The sequence below is a fragment of the Bos taurus genome, chromosome 8 (genome assembly GCF_002263795.3).
Source record: "Bos taurus isolate L1 Dominette 01449 registration number 42190680 breed Hereford chromosome 8, ARS-UCD2.0, whole genome shotgun sequence".
Lineage (NCBI taxonomy): Eukaryota > Metazoa > Chordata > Mammalia > Artiodactyla > Bovidae > Bos > Bos taurus.
In genome coordinates this window covers 23,389,517-23,405,482 of record NC_037335.1, presented here as the reverse complement: position 1 = coordinate 23,405,482, position 15,966 = coordinate 23,389,517, and the positions used below count along the sequence as shown (strand labels likewise).

At 37.8% G+C, this 15,966-nt stretch overlaps 1 protein-coding gene across 2 annotated transcripts in view; it reads right to left on the bottom strand.

Annotated features, from left to right (window-relative positions):
* Positions 1-904: 904 nt before the first annotated feature.
* Positions 905-15,966, bottom strand: part of HACD4 (3-hydroxyacyl-CoA dehydratase 4) — a 29,459-nt gene continuing 14,397 nt past the window's right edge. The window contains 4 exon segments of one of the 2 annotated variants that reach the window (NM_001076522.2): positions 905-2,264; positions 3,428-3,553; positions 6,111-6,217; positions 10,569-10,681. In NM_001076522.2, coding sequence (NP_001069990.1) covers positions 2,185-2,264; positions 3,428-3,553; positions 6,111-6,217; positions 10,569-10,681 — 426 coding nt within the window. In that variant the 3' untranslated portion in view covers positions 905-2,184. 2 annotated transcript variants of the gene reach the window in all.

Below are 15,966 nucleotides of genomic sequence, written 5' to 3'. Positions count from 1 at the left end.
CTAATTCAGAAAGATTCATGCAACCCAATGTTCATAGCCACACTGTCTACAGTAGCCGAGACAAAGAAGCAACCCAAGTGCCCATCAACAGATGATTGAAGAAGGTGTGCCATACATATTCTTATGGCACACCTTCTTAATTCAGTCATCATACATATCGGAGAAGGCAGTGGCACCCCACTCCAGTACTCCTGCCTGGAAAATCCCATGGATGGAGAAGCCTGGTAGGCTGCAGTCCATGGGGTCGCTGAGGGTCGGACACAACTTGAGCAACTTCACTTTCACTTTTCACTTTCATGCATTGGAGAAGGAAATGGCAAGGCACTCCAGTGTTCTTGCCTGGAGAATCCCAGGGACGGGGGAGCCTGGTGGGCTGCCATCTCTGGGGTCGCACAGAGTTGGACACGACTGAAGTGACTTAGCAGCAGCAGCAGCCATACATATACAATGGAGTATTAGTTAACCATAAAAGAATGAAATACTGCCTGCCACCTGGATGGACCTTCAATATATTATATTAATACTTAGTGGAAGTAAGTCAGAGAAAGACAAATACTATGATATCATTTATATGTGGAATCAAATAATGCAAATGTATGTATATGCAAAACAGAAACAGACTCACAGACATAGAAAACACACTTGTGGTTCCCAAAGAGGAAAGGACTGGAGGAAGTAACAAATTAAGGGTATGTTAAATTCTTTGTTAAAGAATTAACAAACTACTATAAATGAAACGTTAAGCAACTGTGTGGCACAGGGAATTATACCCATTAACTTAAAATAACCTATAATGGCAAATAATGCAAAAATACTGAATCACTATGCTGTACACTTGAACTAACATATATTTTAAGTCAACTATACTTCCAATCAAAACAAAAGCAAAATAAAATGTAGCTTCTTACAAGGATAATTTTAACATTTATTTTAAAATTCCAAAAATTATAACTACATAAATACACCAACTATCTTTAGTAATACTCAATTGTTTCTTTTTAAATATTTTATTTAGTGGAAATAAGTTTACCCATTATTATAATGACATCCCCATTACTTGGTTCTTATTGTTAACACAATATTTAGTACTCTTTCTCACATAGTTACTTGGAGAAGGAAGTGGCAACCCACTCCAGTATTCTTGCCTGGAGAATCCCATGGACAAAGGAGCTTTGTGGGCTACAGTCCACAGGTCACAAAGAGTTGGACACGACTGAGTGATTTCACGTTCACTTTACATAGTTACTGGATAATAAGATTTTATAATTCTTTCAAGAAAAATGAATGATATACTGAAGGTACAAAAATTCTATTAGTAAATTATTCACATATATTTTAGATCTTCAAAGAAAGGAACATTTTTAAAAACTGTAAGTGATGACATATGGTTTACAGTAATTAGCAATAATTCAGTAATAATCTGAAGCATCACTAGTTCTCAGTTTTCTTTAAATTGATTTATTATATTTGTGTACCTTTTATCTCCGTGTAAGGTATGTATATGGCCTGATTAAATGTTCCAAGAAAGGAATATGGGGCATGATTTGTGAAACAAAGTCTGTTCTGTTTTCCTCAGGGTCCTCTTTTAAGACAGCAAAGTCCAAACAACTTGTGTAATATTAACAATACTCTTTCAGTGTTTGGAAAAATGTTTTATTTTCCAAGTTTGTCTAATGTTTAAGGTGGGTGTTAACTATGGGCACAGTGATATCAGTCTATAAAATGGGCTATTCTAGAAAAGTACAGGGCATATTACACACCACTCCCCTCCCACAGATTAGCTGCTACATGGGAACTCAGAAGTGAAAAGAAATAGATGTAAATAGATGTCATTTAAGTTAACAACTTTGGTTTCTTAGTTTAATTGAATCTACTCCAGTTAAAATCCTATTTCTCATTAACTTTACAGGAAAATAATCAGGCTTCACACAATACAAACTTAACTTGTGTAAAATTCACAGCTTTGGTGAAACAGGTTGTGAAGAGTATATGAACTAAAAACAATGTGTGGGAAAAACAGACTGTGGTGTATGTCAAGAGTTCTGGGGAGGAGTGCAATTATTCCATGTTATGGATTTTTGTCAAATACTAGATATCTGTTCACCAGAATACTTCCGGTGTTGTGTTTCCTGCAGCTGACTCCACAAGCCTCTTCTTTCTCATGTCACATCCCAGTGCTATGCTTCACATTTTCTTCTTATTGGGAAACACTCTGAGGATGTCTCGTCTTTCTGAATAAAGATGATTGTAGGTGAAATACATTCCTAAGGTAGAGAAGAAAATGGCAAAAGTAAGATTGATTAACCATCTCTTTGGAGAAGGCAATGGCACCCCACTCCAGTACTCTTGCCTGGAAAATCCCAAGGACGGAGGAGCCTGGTAGGCTGCAGTCCATGGGGTCGCTAAGAGTCGGACACGACTGAGCAACTTCACTTTCACTTTTCACTTTCATGCATTGGAGAAGGAAATGGCAAGCCACTCCAGTGTTCTTGCCTGGAGAATCCCAGGGACGGGGGAGCCTGGTGGGCTGCCGTCTATAGGGTCACACAGAGTCGGACACGACTGAAGTGACTTAGCAGCAGCAGCAACAATTTCTTTGGAAAGAACCATGGTTTTGAAATACAGCGTACTGCCTGGAGTCCAGGAAGAGGACACTTGCAAAGGAGACTCAAAGAAGAATACTTAAAGAGTGATCAGATCTTCTGAAGAAGGGGAAGTAAATTCCTCCATCTTACTGTTTTGCATATTACAAAGAAGGAACTTTTCCCCGTTCTTTAGCTCTCTCCATTCCCCCCAAAGTTTCACATTTGTCTTCTTTTTTATGTGTTGTTCTTACATACCTGATAGTTGTTATCTTCTAGAGGTAATACTTATCTTAAGGATGTATGAAGGTTAGAGCTGATGAAACTAAAATTTAACAACAGAAGTCTGTTTCTCGATTTCCTGGACAGATTAATTAATCGATCAGGTTTTCTCAGCTCCATATATTTTTCTTGAGTCTTTAGCACCTACTCCCACTTGCCTGCTAGGAAATGCTAGCACATACGGCCAAACAAACAGGAATCAGAAACAGATACAAATGGGAAATCCAAAGATAGCCAAGTTTACTTAGTTTGACATCCTGATTTTCTTTGTAGATGCTTGTGTCTGTTGGTGAAAATTTCATACACAAAGCAGTTACATTTTCTGCCAGTAAAACTCTTTTTGTTCATACAGTGATATATTTGATCTCATAATGTCCTGCAAAAACCATTAGAAATAACTTCTAAGTGCTTTACTAATAAGTAATAAGGTCCAGGTCATCATTCCAGGTATCCTCTATCATCTCTTGCATGTTTACAGACCTTTCCATTGATACCAAGGTAGATGGCAGCACAAACCAAAAAGCACAGGAAGAATGCAAAAACAAAACAGAAAAGCCACTTACCTACAAACAGCATCATGAGATATATTTTCAGCACATATGGGAAATAGAAGGATAAGTCAAAGGGCAGCTTTGTGGAGTAAGTGCCAAATGATTCGAAATAAGGCAGCGACTGATAGATGGTAAATGCTGTTTAAAGAAAAAACGAATCATGAAGGTTTCCCTTCTTACCTTGCTACATGGATATGTATGTATGTTAGCACAATTGAAGGATATTCTGAATTTGATAATGACAACCCCGTGAAAACTGCTGAATCCTTTTGCCAAAGCTATAATTTGGTATGGAAATGCACTGAAGATCAGATTGGCAGGGCCATTACAGCAGTGGGATCTGCTAAATTTTTATCCTTGTTTTATTTTATTGTGCCTACATAGAAAGAGTTTACTGTGTTTCTCTGTTTATTGAGGTATAGTTGATGTATAAGTTTCAGGTGTGCAACAGAGTGATTCATGATTTTGTATAGTGAAGTATAAATGGCTATACTCCATTTATAGTTATTATAAAACATCAGCCATATTCCCTGTCTGTATAATATATCCTTTTAGCTTATTTATTTTATACATAGTGGTTTGTACCAAAAATGGTATCTCAAAATACCTGTCCTCTTAGCCACAAGTAGTGGTGATAGATGAGTGAACATGGAAAATGCTTCATATATTTTCCTCTTAGAGTTTCACAACACACATTGGTAGAATGGAGATTCTGTCAAGTTCTGCAATAAAGAAACTGGTTTCACCCATTTCCTCAGTTTAACTGGTCTTGGAAGAGCTGCTTCTTCTTCCCCATCCCCAGCAGTACTTAATAAAACTTCTGAGGAATAGTGTGAGAAATGCTGGCCTCCAATTACTTTGAAGGAGGAGGCTCTTGTCAAATAAAGAGTTGAATATTCTATGGAATTATACCCCATATATAGACCTTTAATAACATTTCATGGGATAAAAAGACAATGTACTACGGTTTGTAAGATGTTGTCATCAAGGTAAGCTGGGTGAAGGTACATGGCAACAATGCACTATTTTTGCAACTTATTTTGAGTCTAAAATTATTATTTTTAATTTCTTTCCTTAAAAGATGGAGGAAAAGTCAGGTGCCTACAGCTTTTATAGCCAGACAGTGGCATCAGCATAGAGTCTGCACTTGACACCAAAAAAAAAAGGAAATATATCGAAACGTACAAAATTGCAGTCACCTACATTCCACCACCCAGAATTAATCATTATCAATATTTTGTTATATATGCTTTCAAAATGTTTCTGCATATGCTTTTCTTAATTGCAAGAATAAGTATATGAATCTAATTTTAATAAAAGAATATGCATTTTACAGCAACCATATACAAAGCTTTCCTAAGAAACAAGAAGGCTTACAATTACGGAATAAAAAGAAAAGTCTGCTACATATTTATTCGTCCTTTATTCTTAGGAAAATATTAGTCATATTTCTACTTTATTACTTTATATATTCTTTACAGTATTTTTATATTATCTAACAAATGAAGGTACTTAATAAATGTTTCAATGAGTGAGGAATTTTGTTCTCAAATAAATGTGCAATCCATTTTTTATGGTTTTTAAGATTTTCTAGATTCTTTTGGCATAGTCTAATTTCAAAACTCAATAATTCTTCCTTTTGAAAACAAAACATATTTTAAGATGATACTTAATATGATTTACTAGAATATAAGCTCTTTTTCTCTGGTCATTGGTGGATAGAAAACATGTGGGTATCATATATACTTTACAATTATTATCAATGTCACCATCATTTTATGTTAAATATTTCTATATGTTTTCCCTTAGTTACCTTAACATGTGCTCTCTTCATTTCTTTATGCCTTTGGTTTTCAAAAACTTTTATCATGTCCGTTTCAGAGTTTCCTGTCTCCTAAATCTATTACAGAAGGAAGCATATATTCCACAAATATCCTCAAGCTCTTTGCAAATAGATGTTTAACCACTTGATTTTAAGCTTAAGTTTTACATTTAGGCTTAGTAATCAGCTTACTTCACACTGTATTTAATAATTCATTGTTTATTGATCATGTACATTGGGTTCATAAGAGAAAGGAAGGAAGAAACAAAGACAACCCCGTATTCCTGTGAAGCTTAGAGACTAGACAGGGAAATCTATATTAATCAAAGAATCATGCAAATGTCTAATTACTGCTAAGGTTTTACTAAAGAGATTCATAGTGGGAACTGGTGTAGATGAGGAAGTTGAGAAATGTTTCCCTGAGAAACCGATGATTAATCTATATGTAGAGTTCATTGTCTCTGGCAAAGTAGGCTGCACAATAGCTGGTAAGTGGGAAGGCTAGTCCTGCTAGGGGGAACTGAATTTCTATGCATTAAAAATAATCACTGAGTCACTAAATGTTAAACCCCCTTTGGATGAGGAAACAGAGAGGTTAAATGATTTACCCAAAACTCAGCGAGTTAATGAAGGTAAGGGCCTGCACTCAGATGTCCTCATTCCTCATCCAATATTTTGTCTACTGTGCAGAACTGCTTCCTCCTCTAACTTTGCTTTTTAATGCTTTGCTTCTTTGCATCAAGGGAAGTATGCCAGGAGAGATAACACTGAGTCAGCTGAACAGTGGCAAAAATAGTAATTTAATCATCAGAAAGTGTTGTGAACCATTATTGCTTTGTCAGTAAACAATACAGAAAGTCACTCTTTTCCTACCTTCAGCGAGAACACACAAAGGATAAATTGGCATCCACAGGGTTTGACTGAACCATGTCAAGACAGCATAGGATATTCCAATGACTGACAACATGCTGTAAGTGTACCTGAAAGGAGACAAGTTTGCTCATCAACATTTGCTGCTGGTGTCTGGGAAATAACAGGAGAAGAAAACACTTTACTTTGTAACTGAATACACAGGTAAAACCAAAGAGCATGCAAATTCCTTACTTTATTTCCTGTAATGTAAGCAGGAGAAGAGGTAAAAAAACGGATGGAGAGGAACCATGTCAGTCTGGCTTGTCTCGTGGGGTGGATCATAGATAATTATAGAGGTAAAGAGGAAAAAATGTAACTCTTGTCCCTTAGCAAATTACAGTTACAAGTTTCCTCAAATAGTGACTTCAATTTCACTTGGAAGCCAAACCCATTTTATACAGCAGCTAAGTTTCTTAAGACAGACAGACCTATAAATATCTATGGAAATAATTTTAAAACTTTTTTTTAAAATGGGCCATCCTGTGTAAACAACTAAATAACGGGCCTTAGGAACTTGTGTTGAGTACAGGAGGTGATTTTAAACCTGCCTTTGTGATGTAACAGATGAAGTAGTCAATATCTTTTTATTTCTCAAGCTTAAGCATACATCAGAATCACTCAGAGGGCTTGCTAAAGCACAAATTGCTAGGCATCTCCAGAGCATCTGATTCAAGGGACCTGAGAATTTGTATTACAAACAAGCTCCAGGTGATGCTGAGGCCACTGGCCCAGGGACCACACTTAGAACTACTGGCGCAGGCAGTGCATACATACGGCAAAACAAAATCCAAAACTTTGAAAACACGAATGCAGTAAAGTAAATCTTTCATTCACTCCAGGATCCTCATTCCATTTCTCAGAGGCAATGTCCAATGCCAGTTTCTTATATACTCTTTCCAAAATCCTTTGCCTATGCTTATCTCTGTGTATACACTATATATAATATACATCAGTAGTGTAAGCACTCACCAACATGTTATCATGTTATCAAACTTTTTGTTCTTTACCAATACAAGGAAAAAATGGCATTTCACTACTTTGATGTTTTTTTCTCTTATTAAAAAAGTAGGTAAGAATCTTTGCATATGTTTAGAAATCATTTCTGTAGAAGTCCAGTGTGTCTCTTTTTTGCTGTTGCTTGTGGTTTGGGTTTTAAACCTAAAAATCCATTGTCAAATCCAAGATCAAAAACATTTACCCTTATGTCTTCTTCTGAGTTTTATAGTTCTAGCTCTTCTGTTTATGTTTTTAATCCATTTTGAGTTAATTTTTATATATGGTGTGGAGTAACAAACCGAATTCCTTCTTTTGCATGTAGATATCCAGTTGGCCCAGCATCATTTGACTGAAAGATTATTCCAAAAGACTATTTTTCTCCACTGAATGATCTTGGCATCTTGTCAACAATCAACTGACCATAAATTCGGAAGTTTATCTCAGAATTATCAATTCTATTCCATGCTATATCTTTATGTCTGTATCACACTCTTGATGTGTGCAACTTTTTTTACTTTGTAGTAAGTTTTGAAATTGAGAAGTGCGAATCTTCTAACTATGTTCTTCTTTTTCAAGATTCTTTTGGCTACTCTGGTTTCTTGAGGTTTCCATATGTGTTTTAGGATCAGCTTCTCAACTTCTGCATTGAATCTGGAATGCAGAAGATCAACTTGAGAACTGTTCCATCTTAAAAACATTGTCTTCAACTCACAAACATGGGACATCTTTCCATGTATTTAGATCTCCTTTCATTTCTCTGAACAATGTTTTTAGTGCACTACTTGTGCACATCTTTTGTTAAATTTATGTCTAAGTACTTTTTAGATGCTATTGTACATGGAATTGTTTTCTTAATTTTATTTTAGGATAGGCCCTTGAAAATGGGTAGAATACATTTAATTTTTGTAAAGCTGACCTTTGAAAAACACAGATTTGAACTATGTGGGTCCACTTACATGAAGATTTTTTTCAATAGTAAGTACTGCAGTGCTACACTCGCTGGTTAGTTGAATCCAGACACAGAACTGCAGACAGAGAGGAACTCTATATATGAAAAGTTATATATGGATTTTCAACTGTGCAGAAAGTCAGCACTCCAACCCTCACATGTTCAAGGGTCAAATGTATATCCATTTTGTATTCTACAACTTTGCTGAACTAGCTTATTCTAGTGCTTTTAGTGAATTCCTTATGATTTTTTAACATAAAATTGTATCATCTGAGATAATTTTACTCCTTCCTTTCTGATGTAGATGACTTTTATACCATTTTCTTGCCTAACTGCCATGCCTAGAACTTCAGTGTAATGTTGAATAAAAGAGACAAGAGTAAACATTGTTGTCTTGTTCCTGATCTTTGGAAGAAAGATCAGTCTTTCACCATTAACCATCGTGTTACTGTGGAGTTTTCACAGATACTTTCATCAGTTTCAGGAAGTTGCTTTTCAAAACATCATTCTAAGGTAAACTTGGAAGTTAATTCTACCCCCATTTTACACAGGAAAAAAAGAGTTTCAATATGGTTAAGCAGTTAGGAATTTCACTCCTAGGTTAAGAGAAATGAAAACATATGTGCACACAAAAGCTTGTACATGGATGTTCATAGCAGTATTCCTCCTGACCAAAAAGTAGAAACATCCCAAAGTCCATCAGCTGACAAATGAATGAATAAAAATTGGTATATCGATGTAACAGAATATTATTCAGCCAAAAAAGAAATAAATATTGATACCTGTTACAACACGGCTATACCTTGAAAACATTATACTAAGTGAAAGACACCAATCACAAAAAGCACATGTCATGTGACTCCATTTATATGAACCATCCAGAACAGGCAAATCCATACAGACAGTATATTAGAGGTTGCCAGAGGCTGGAAGGAAGAGGGAAGGGGGCATGACTGCTGATGGATTTGGGGCTCCTCTGGGGGGCAATGAAAATGGTCTTAAATTAGATAGTGGTGATTGTTACACATATCTTTGAATAAACTAAAACCAACAAATTTTATACTTTAAAAGGGTAAATATTAAAGTCCATGAATTATCCCACTGCTGTTATTTTTAAGATTATGTGATTTGTCCAAGCATAAGTAGTAGAGGTGAGGTTCATCTTGAGATCTTCTACTTCTATGTCCCAAAGTCTTTCCATCACATCACAATACTACTCTCAATGCCAAAACTACTTTGTTCTCTAATGGGTCTACTGAACTTATCTGAGACTGGACTGATACTGAAAGAAGTGAGCATACAGAGAATAAAACATCAGAAAGCCACAGTTCCCTGGGACATCCCTGGAAGTCCAGTGGTTAAGACTTCCCCTTCCAATGCAAGGAGTGAAGGTTTAATCACTGGTCAGAGAGCTAAGATCCCACATGCCTTGTGGCCCAAAGGACAAAAACATAAAACAGAAGCAATATTGTAACAAACTCAATAAAGACTTTAAAAAACGATGTACATTAAAAAAAACAACAACAAGAAAGCAAGACACAGTCCCAGATGAGGCTCCATGTCTCATAAACAGGAACTCACAGGCTATAAAAGTCCCTAAAGTTTGCCCCAAGTCCACAAATCTTTCAGGTAAAAGTGAGAAATAACTAAGTTATATATAACAAAGAATTATAGTCATTTTAATTCAACAAAATATTTCATTTTAATCATTCTACTTAGAATATGTTAACTCAGCCAAGATTTTGACAGAAAGAATTTATATAACCTCTGCTAAAATGCTGTGGACTTTTGTTACCCATTCACATCCAGGTCTTTCCAGCAAGAGGGACAATTCTCAAGAAGTAGCAGTTAGGAACCTCTCCAAAGTGAGCCACTGTGCAAAGAGGCTATTTTACACCATTGCTGGTAGAGATACTACTAGGCTCATCTTATTGCAAAGCTTTAGAATTTAGAAGTCAACATAACACCAACTAGGACAAGGATTCTAAACCTGAGGTCCAAGGATTCCCAGTGAGCTCATGAACGAGCTTCAGTTATTTGAACCTGCTGGAGCTGTATACACATGTTTGTGGAGGTGTGTTTTTCACCCCAGAGAGATAAAGCCCTATATTTAAAATACTCTTGAAACCAACTTTGTAAATTGTGACTATGATAGAAAAGTCTGGCTTTGTTTATTAAAGTAACATGTACTGGAGCAATTGCAGAGAATGCCTTTCATTAGCAAACAGCTGTGAGGTTTATTCCCAATTGGTGTTATGCCTGAATGCACTGATTTGCTTTTGTAATACCATGGTAGGTTTTCATTATCTTTGATATGCCCATTATGGAGAGCATAAAAAATACATTTCTATATCAAGATAAAATAATATGAAAAGAGGTTATGTACTTATCTCTGAGCAATCAAACACAGGCAACTAATACTGGTTTCACTGTAGAAAGTAATCTGGCTTTAAGAGGTTATTTTGCCTCCTTACCTAACCATATCCAATAGATTCCAAAAGATGAATAACACACACACCACGTATTTCTCTTGGACTTCTTCTTGACTGGTGATCACCATAAAAAGGACAATTATTCTTTCTGTGAGCTAACAAAAGAAATAGCAAAGTCAAGAATTAGGATCATCTGTATAGCATGTAGGTAATTTTCTAATTTTAAAAACCAAAGTTCCTCTTAAGAAATATGCTTTAACTCTAAATATGTATGTTATACAATTAATATTATCTCTGGGGGAGTAAGGTTATGGATGAATTTCATTTCCTCCTTTTTGGTTTCTTTTTTTCTGTATTCTCCAAATTGAACGTAATGGATAAAAACATAACAGATATTTCATCTGAATCACAGCATGTCCCTTCTTGTGACACATGAACACATGGTTTTACTCACTTTGACAAGCTTTCATTGGGTGTCCACTATATATCAGGAGCTAAGACAACATATACAATGAAAAGCCTCATCCTTGCTACACAGGGCAGCACCGGTAAGAGAATGTGGGGCAGTCACTACAGCACAGTGTGAATAATGCTGTCATTTAAAGGGCCATGTATGGGAGGAGAGGTGGGGGAGATAGACTGTGTGGGAAAAGGATGCAGAGAGATACATGGAGACAGGCAACATTTCAGCTGGATCTTGAGGAATGGACAGGGTTTATCAGGTAGACTGGATAGGAGAGTGGGCATCCTGGGGAGCAGCCAGAGCAAAGACGTGGAGGTGTGAAAACACAGCTGTGCTGGGGGCCAAAACATCCCTGAGGGCCAGAAAGGAAGTGCACAAACAGAACCATGGGAGATAAAACTGAAAACATGCTGCTTGTGAAGAGTTTTGAATGTCAGGCCAAGAAATTTCCATTTCATCCAACCAAGAAGCCACCATAGTTTTTTTTTTGGGGGGGGGGTGGTGCAGGGGTGTTAAGAGTTGAGAGGTGGGAAATACTATAATCCTAACCCTCATACACTAGTGGAAAGTGGAAAGAATTCACAAATTCATATTTTTTCCAAGTCAGTAAGCATTTGTAAATCACTGAGAATTCACACACTTATGGCTTAGCTCCTATTACTGACCTCAAAATACACATTCCTCTTTCCAATCTAAATATATGTATTCTTATGCTGTATTAATATACTTTGTATATTCTGCATTTTTGTTGGCTTTTAACAGAATATTTTACTTTCCTCACAGTGGTCACAGGAAACTATCCCTGAGATTGTGAGAGCATATTAGTGATAAAGACGAGGGCTGACTTGTGTCTTTCAGTAGCTGTCTTTATTTTTAAAGTGGATCAGGGAGAAAAGACTTGGATAATCTGTGACTTTGAATCACAGCCTGTTAGTCCTGGAAAATCACCTAGTGCAGAGAAATCCAAAATTTGCCAATATCAGGCCAGAGGATCAGAAATTCACATGTAGAAGCTGTATCAGCGTGCTTATAACCACATTGGTGAGTCAAGAGGGCCCTTACTTAGCTAAGGAAATTAGACACAATTCAAACCTTAGTCAATCGATGGAAGCTACCTACATGGCAGTTTTTCTTTTGTTAGTCTTTCTTTCAATGCTCTAGTTTCTTGACTTAACCATATTTATGTAATGAAGTAGACTTAACTGAAATGATTAATTACTGAATGACCCGAGCTTGCTGCAGTGACACACAGCAACCTTCAGATAACAAGATCTTAGCAGCAAACAAGTACTTAGGCACTGCCTAATCTTACATTTCATCAGTGTCTGCTAATTGGGAAAATTATCTAATTTTTGATCAAAATCTCAGGAGATAAACACATGAATGCGTGCACACAAACACAGTTCTAATTACATGGCTGACTACTGAAATAAAGAACATAAAGTGAAAGTGAAGTCGCTCAGTCGTGTCCGACTCTTTGCGACCCCATGGGCGGTAGCCTGCACCAGGCTCCTCCGTCCATGGGATTTTCTAGGCAAGAGTACTGAAGTGGGTTGCCATTTCCTTCTCCAGGGAATCTTCCCGACCCAGGGATCGAACCCAGGTGTCCCACATTGTAGACAGACGCTTTACCATCTGAGCCACCAAAGAACATAAGCTACTTCTGATAAGACAGATCTCTAGGAGCCCTGCTAGATACATACCCAACCCCACCTTTTTACAAACAAGGAAATTGGGAACCAGAGAAATCAAGTGATTTGCCCAACCTAGAGGCAGACCTGGAAACATATATACCCTGAGTCTCCTGGCTTCCAGAGTTGTAATGCCAGGCTGCCCCTCAATTGATGAGTAGGGAGGGAAAAGACTCTCCAAAGAGGGGCTGGAGCTGCACAAAGAAACACTGTTGAAAATAATCACTTAAGGGACTGTGGTACATCGGTGATGGAATCCCAACTGCATAGGAGAGGCAATAAGCATGCCCCCCAGAACACAACCACATCCATACAGGTATGTGAAGACCCATCACCCCCTCGATGATATCCATCTAATTAACAAATTATCTGATGGTTATTTAACTCTATCTTGACCATTCAATGGCAAGACAATGGGAGAATATAGTTGGCAATATTCCTAAATTGGTTAAAAAAAAAAAAATTACTGGTTACTTTGTGCCTGTGTCTAAACACATGCCATCTCATTTAATCTCCATAACAACCCCAGGAAGTGCTACTGCCATTTTCTGCCTTTTACAAAGAAAGCGTTCTTTGTAGTCATTTTACAAAGTGAAAATGACTTGCTACAGATGTGGAAGCAAAATCTAGACCATGTCATTCTAAATTCCTTGTTCTGACACACTGAGACATTTTCACCTTTGCTTTTTAATGGGCTAGAGCCATCCCACATTGAAGGTCAGGAAGGGCGGCGGTGAGGAGATACCCCTCGTCCAAGGTAAGGAGCAATGGCTGCGCTTTGCTGGAGCAGCCGTGAAGAGATACCCCACGCCCAAGGTAAGAGAAACCCAAGTAAGATGGTAGGTGTTGCAAGAGGGCATCAGAGGGCAAACACACTGAAACCATACTCACAGAAAACTAGTCAATCTAATCACACTAGGACCACAGCCTTGTCTAACTCAATGAAACTAAGCCATGCCCGTGGGGCAACCCAAGACGGGCGGGTCACGGTGGAGAGATTTGATAGAATGTGGTCCACTGGAGAAGGCAATGGCAAACCACTTCAGTATTCTTGCCTTGAGAACCCCATGAACAGTATGAAAAGGCAAAATGATAGGATACTGAAAGAGAAACTCCTCAGGTCAGTAGGTGCCCAATATGCTACTGGAGATCAGTGGAGAAATAACTCCAGAAATAATGAAGGGATGGAGCCAAAGCAAAAACAATACCCAGCTGTGGATGTGACTGGTGATAGAAGCAAGGTCCGATGCTGTAAAGAGCAATATTGCATAGGAACCTGGAATGTCAGGTCCATGAATCAAGGCAAATTGGAAGTGGTCAAACAAGAGATGGCAAGAGTGTATGTCGACAGTCTAGGAATCAGCAAACTGAAATGGACTGGAATGGGTGAATTTAACTCAGATGACCATTATATCTACTACTGCGGGCAGGAATCCCTCAGAAGAAATGGAGTGGCCATCATGGTCAACAAAAGAGTCCAAAATGCAGCACTTGGATGCAATCTCAAAAATGGCAGAATGATCTCTGTTCATTTCCAAGGCAAACCATTCAATATCACAGTAATCCAAGTCTATGCCCCAACCAGTAACGCTGAAGAAGCTGAAATTGAACGGTTCTATGAAGACCTACAAGACCTTTTAGAACTAACACCCAAAAAAGATGTCCTTTTCATTATAGGGGACTTGAATGCAAAAGTAGGAAGTCAAGAAACACCTGGAGTAACAGGCAAATTTGGCCTTGGAATATGGAATGAAGCAGGGCAAAGACTAATAGAGTTTTGCCAAGAAAATGCACTGGTCATAGCAAACACCCTCTTCCAACAACACAAGAGAAGACTCTATACATGGACATCACCAGATGGTCAACACCGAAATCAGACTGATTATATTCTTTACAGCCAAAGATGGGGAAGCTCTATACAGTCAGCAAAAACAAGACCAGAAACTGACTGTGGCTCAGACCATGAACTCCTTATTGCCAAATTCAGACTTAAATTGAAGAAAGTAGGGAAAACCACCAGACCATTCAGGTATGACCTAAATTAAATCCCTTATGATTATACAGTGGAAGTGAGAAATAGATTTAAGGGCCTAGATCTGATAGATAGAGTGTCTGATGAACTATGGAATGAGGTTCGTGACATTGTACAGGAGGCAGGGATCAAGACCATTTCCATAGAAAAGAAATGCAAAAAAGCAAAATGGCTGTCTGGGGAGGCCTTACAAATAGCTGTGAAAAGAAGAGAAGCCAAAAGCAAAGGAGAAAAGGAAAGATATAAACATCTGAATGCAGAGTTCCAAAGAATAGCAAGAAGAGATAAGAAAGCCTTCTTCAGCGATCAATGCAAAGAAATAGAGGAACACAACAGAATGGGAAAGACTAGGGATCTCTTCAAGAAGATCAGAGATACCAAAGGAACATTTCATGCAAAGATGAGCTCGATAAAGGACAGAAATGGTATGGACCTAACAGAAGCAGAAGATATTAAGAAGAGGTGGCAAGAATACACAGAACTGTACAAAAAAGATCTTCACGACCCAGATAATCACGATGGTGTGATCACTGACCTAGACCCAGACATCCTGGAATGTGAAGTCAAGTGGGCCTTAGAAAGCATCACTAGGAACAAAGCTAGTGGAGGTGATGGAATTCCAGTTGAACTTTTCCAAATCCTGAAAGATGATGCTGTGAAAGTGCTGCACTCAATATGCCAGCAAATTTGGAAAACTCAGCAGTGGTCACAGGACTGGAAAAGGTCAGTTTTCATTCCAATCCCAAAGAAAGGCAATGCCAAAGAATGCTCAAACTACCACACAATCACACTCATCTCGCACGCTAGTCAAGTAATGCTCAAAATTCTCCAAGCCAGGCTTCAGCAATATGTGAACTGTGAACTTCCTGATGTTCAAGCTGGTTTTAGAAAAGGCAAAGGAACCAGAGATCAAATTGCCAACATCCGCTGGATCATCGAAAAAGCAAGAGAGTTCCAGAAAAACATCTATTTCTCCTTTATTGACTATGCCAAAGCCTTTGACTGTGTGGATCAAAATAAACTGTGGAAAATTCTGAAAGAGATGAGAATACCAGACCACCTGATCTGCCTCTTGAGAAATTTGTATGCAGGTCAGGAAGCAACAGTTAGAACTGGACATGGAACAACAGACTGGTTCCAAATAGAAAAAGGAGTACGTCAAGGCTGTATATTGTCACCCTGCTTGTTTAACTTATATGCAGAGTACATCATGAGAAACGCTGGACTGGAAGAAACACAAGCTGGAATCAAGAT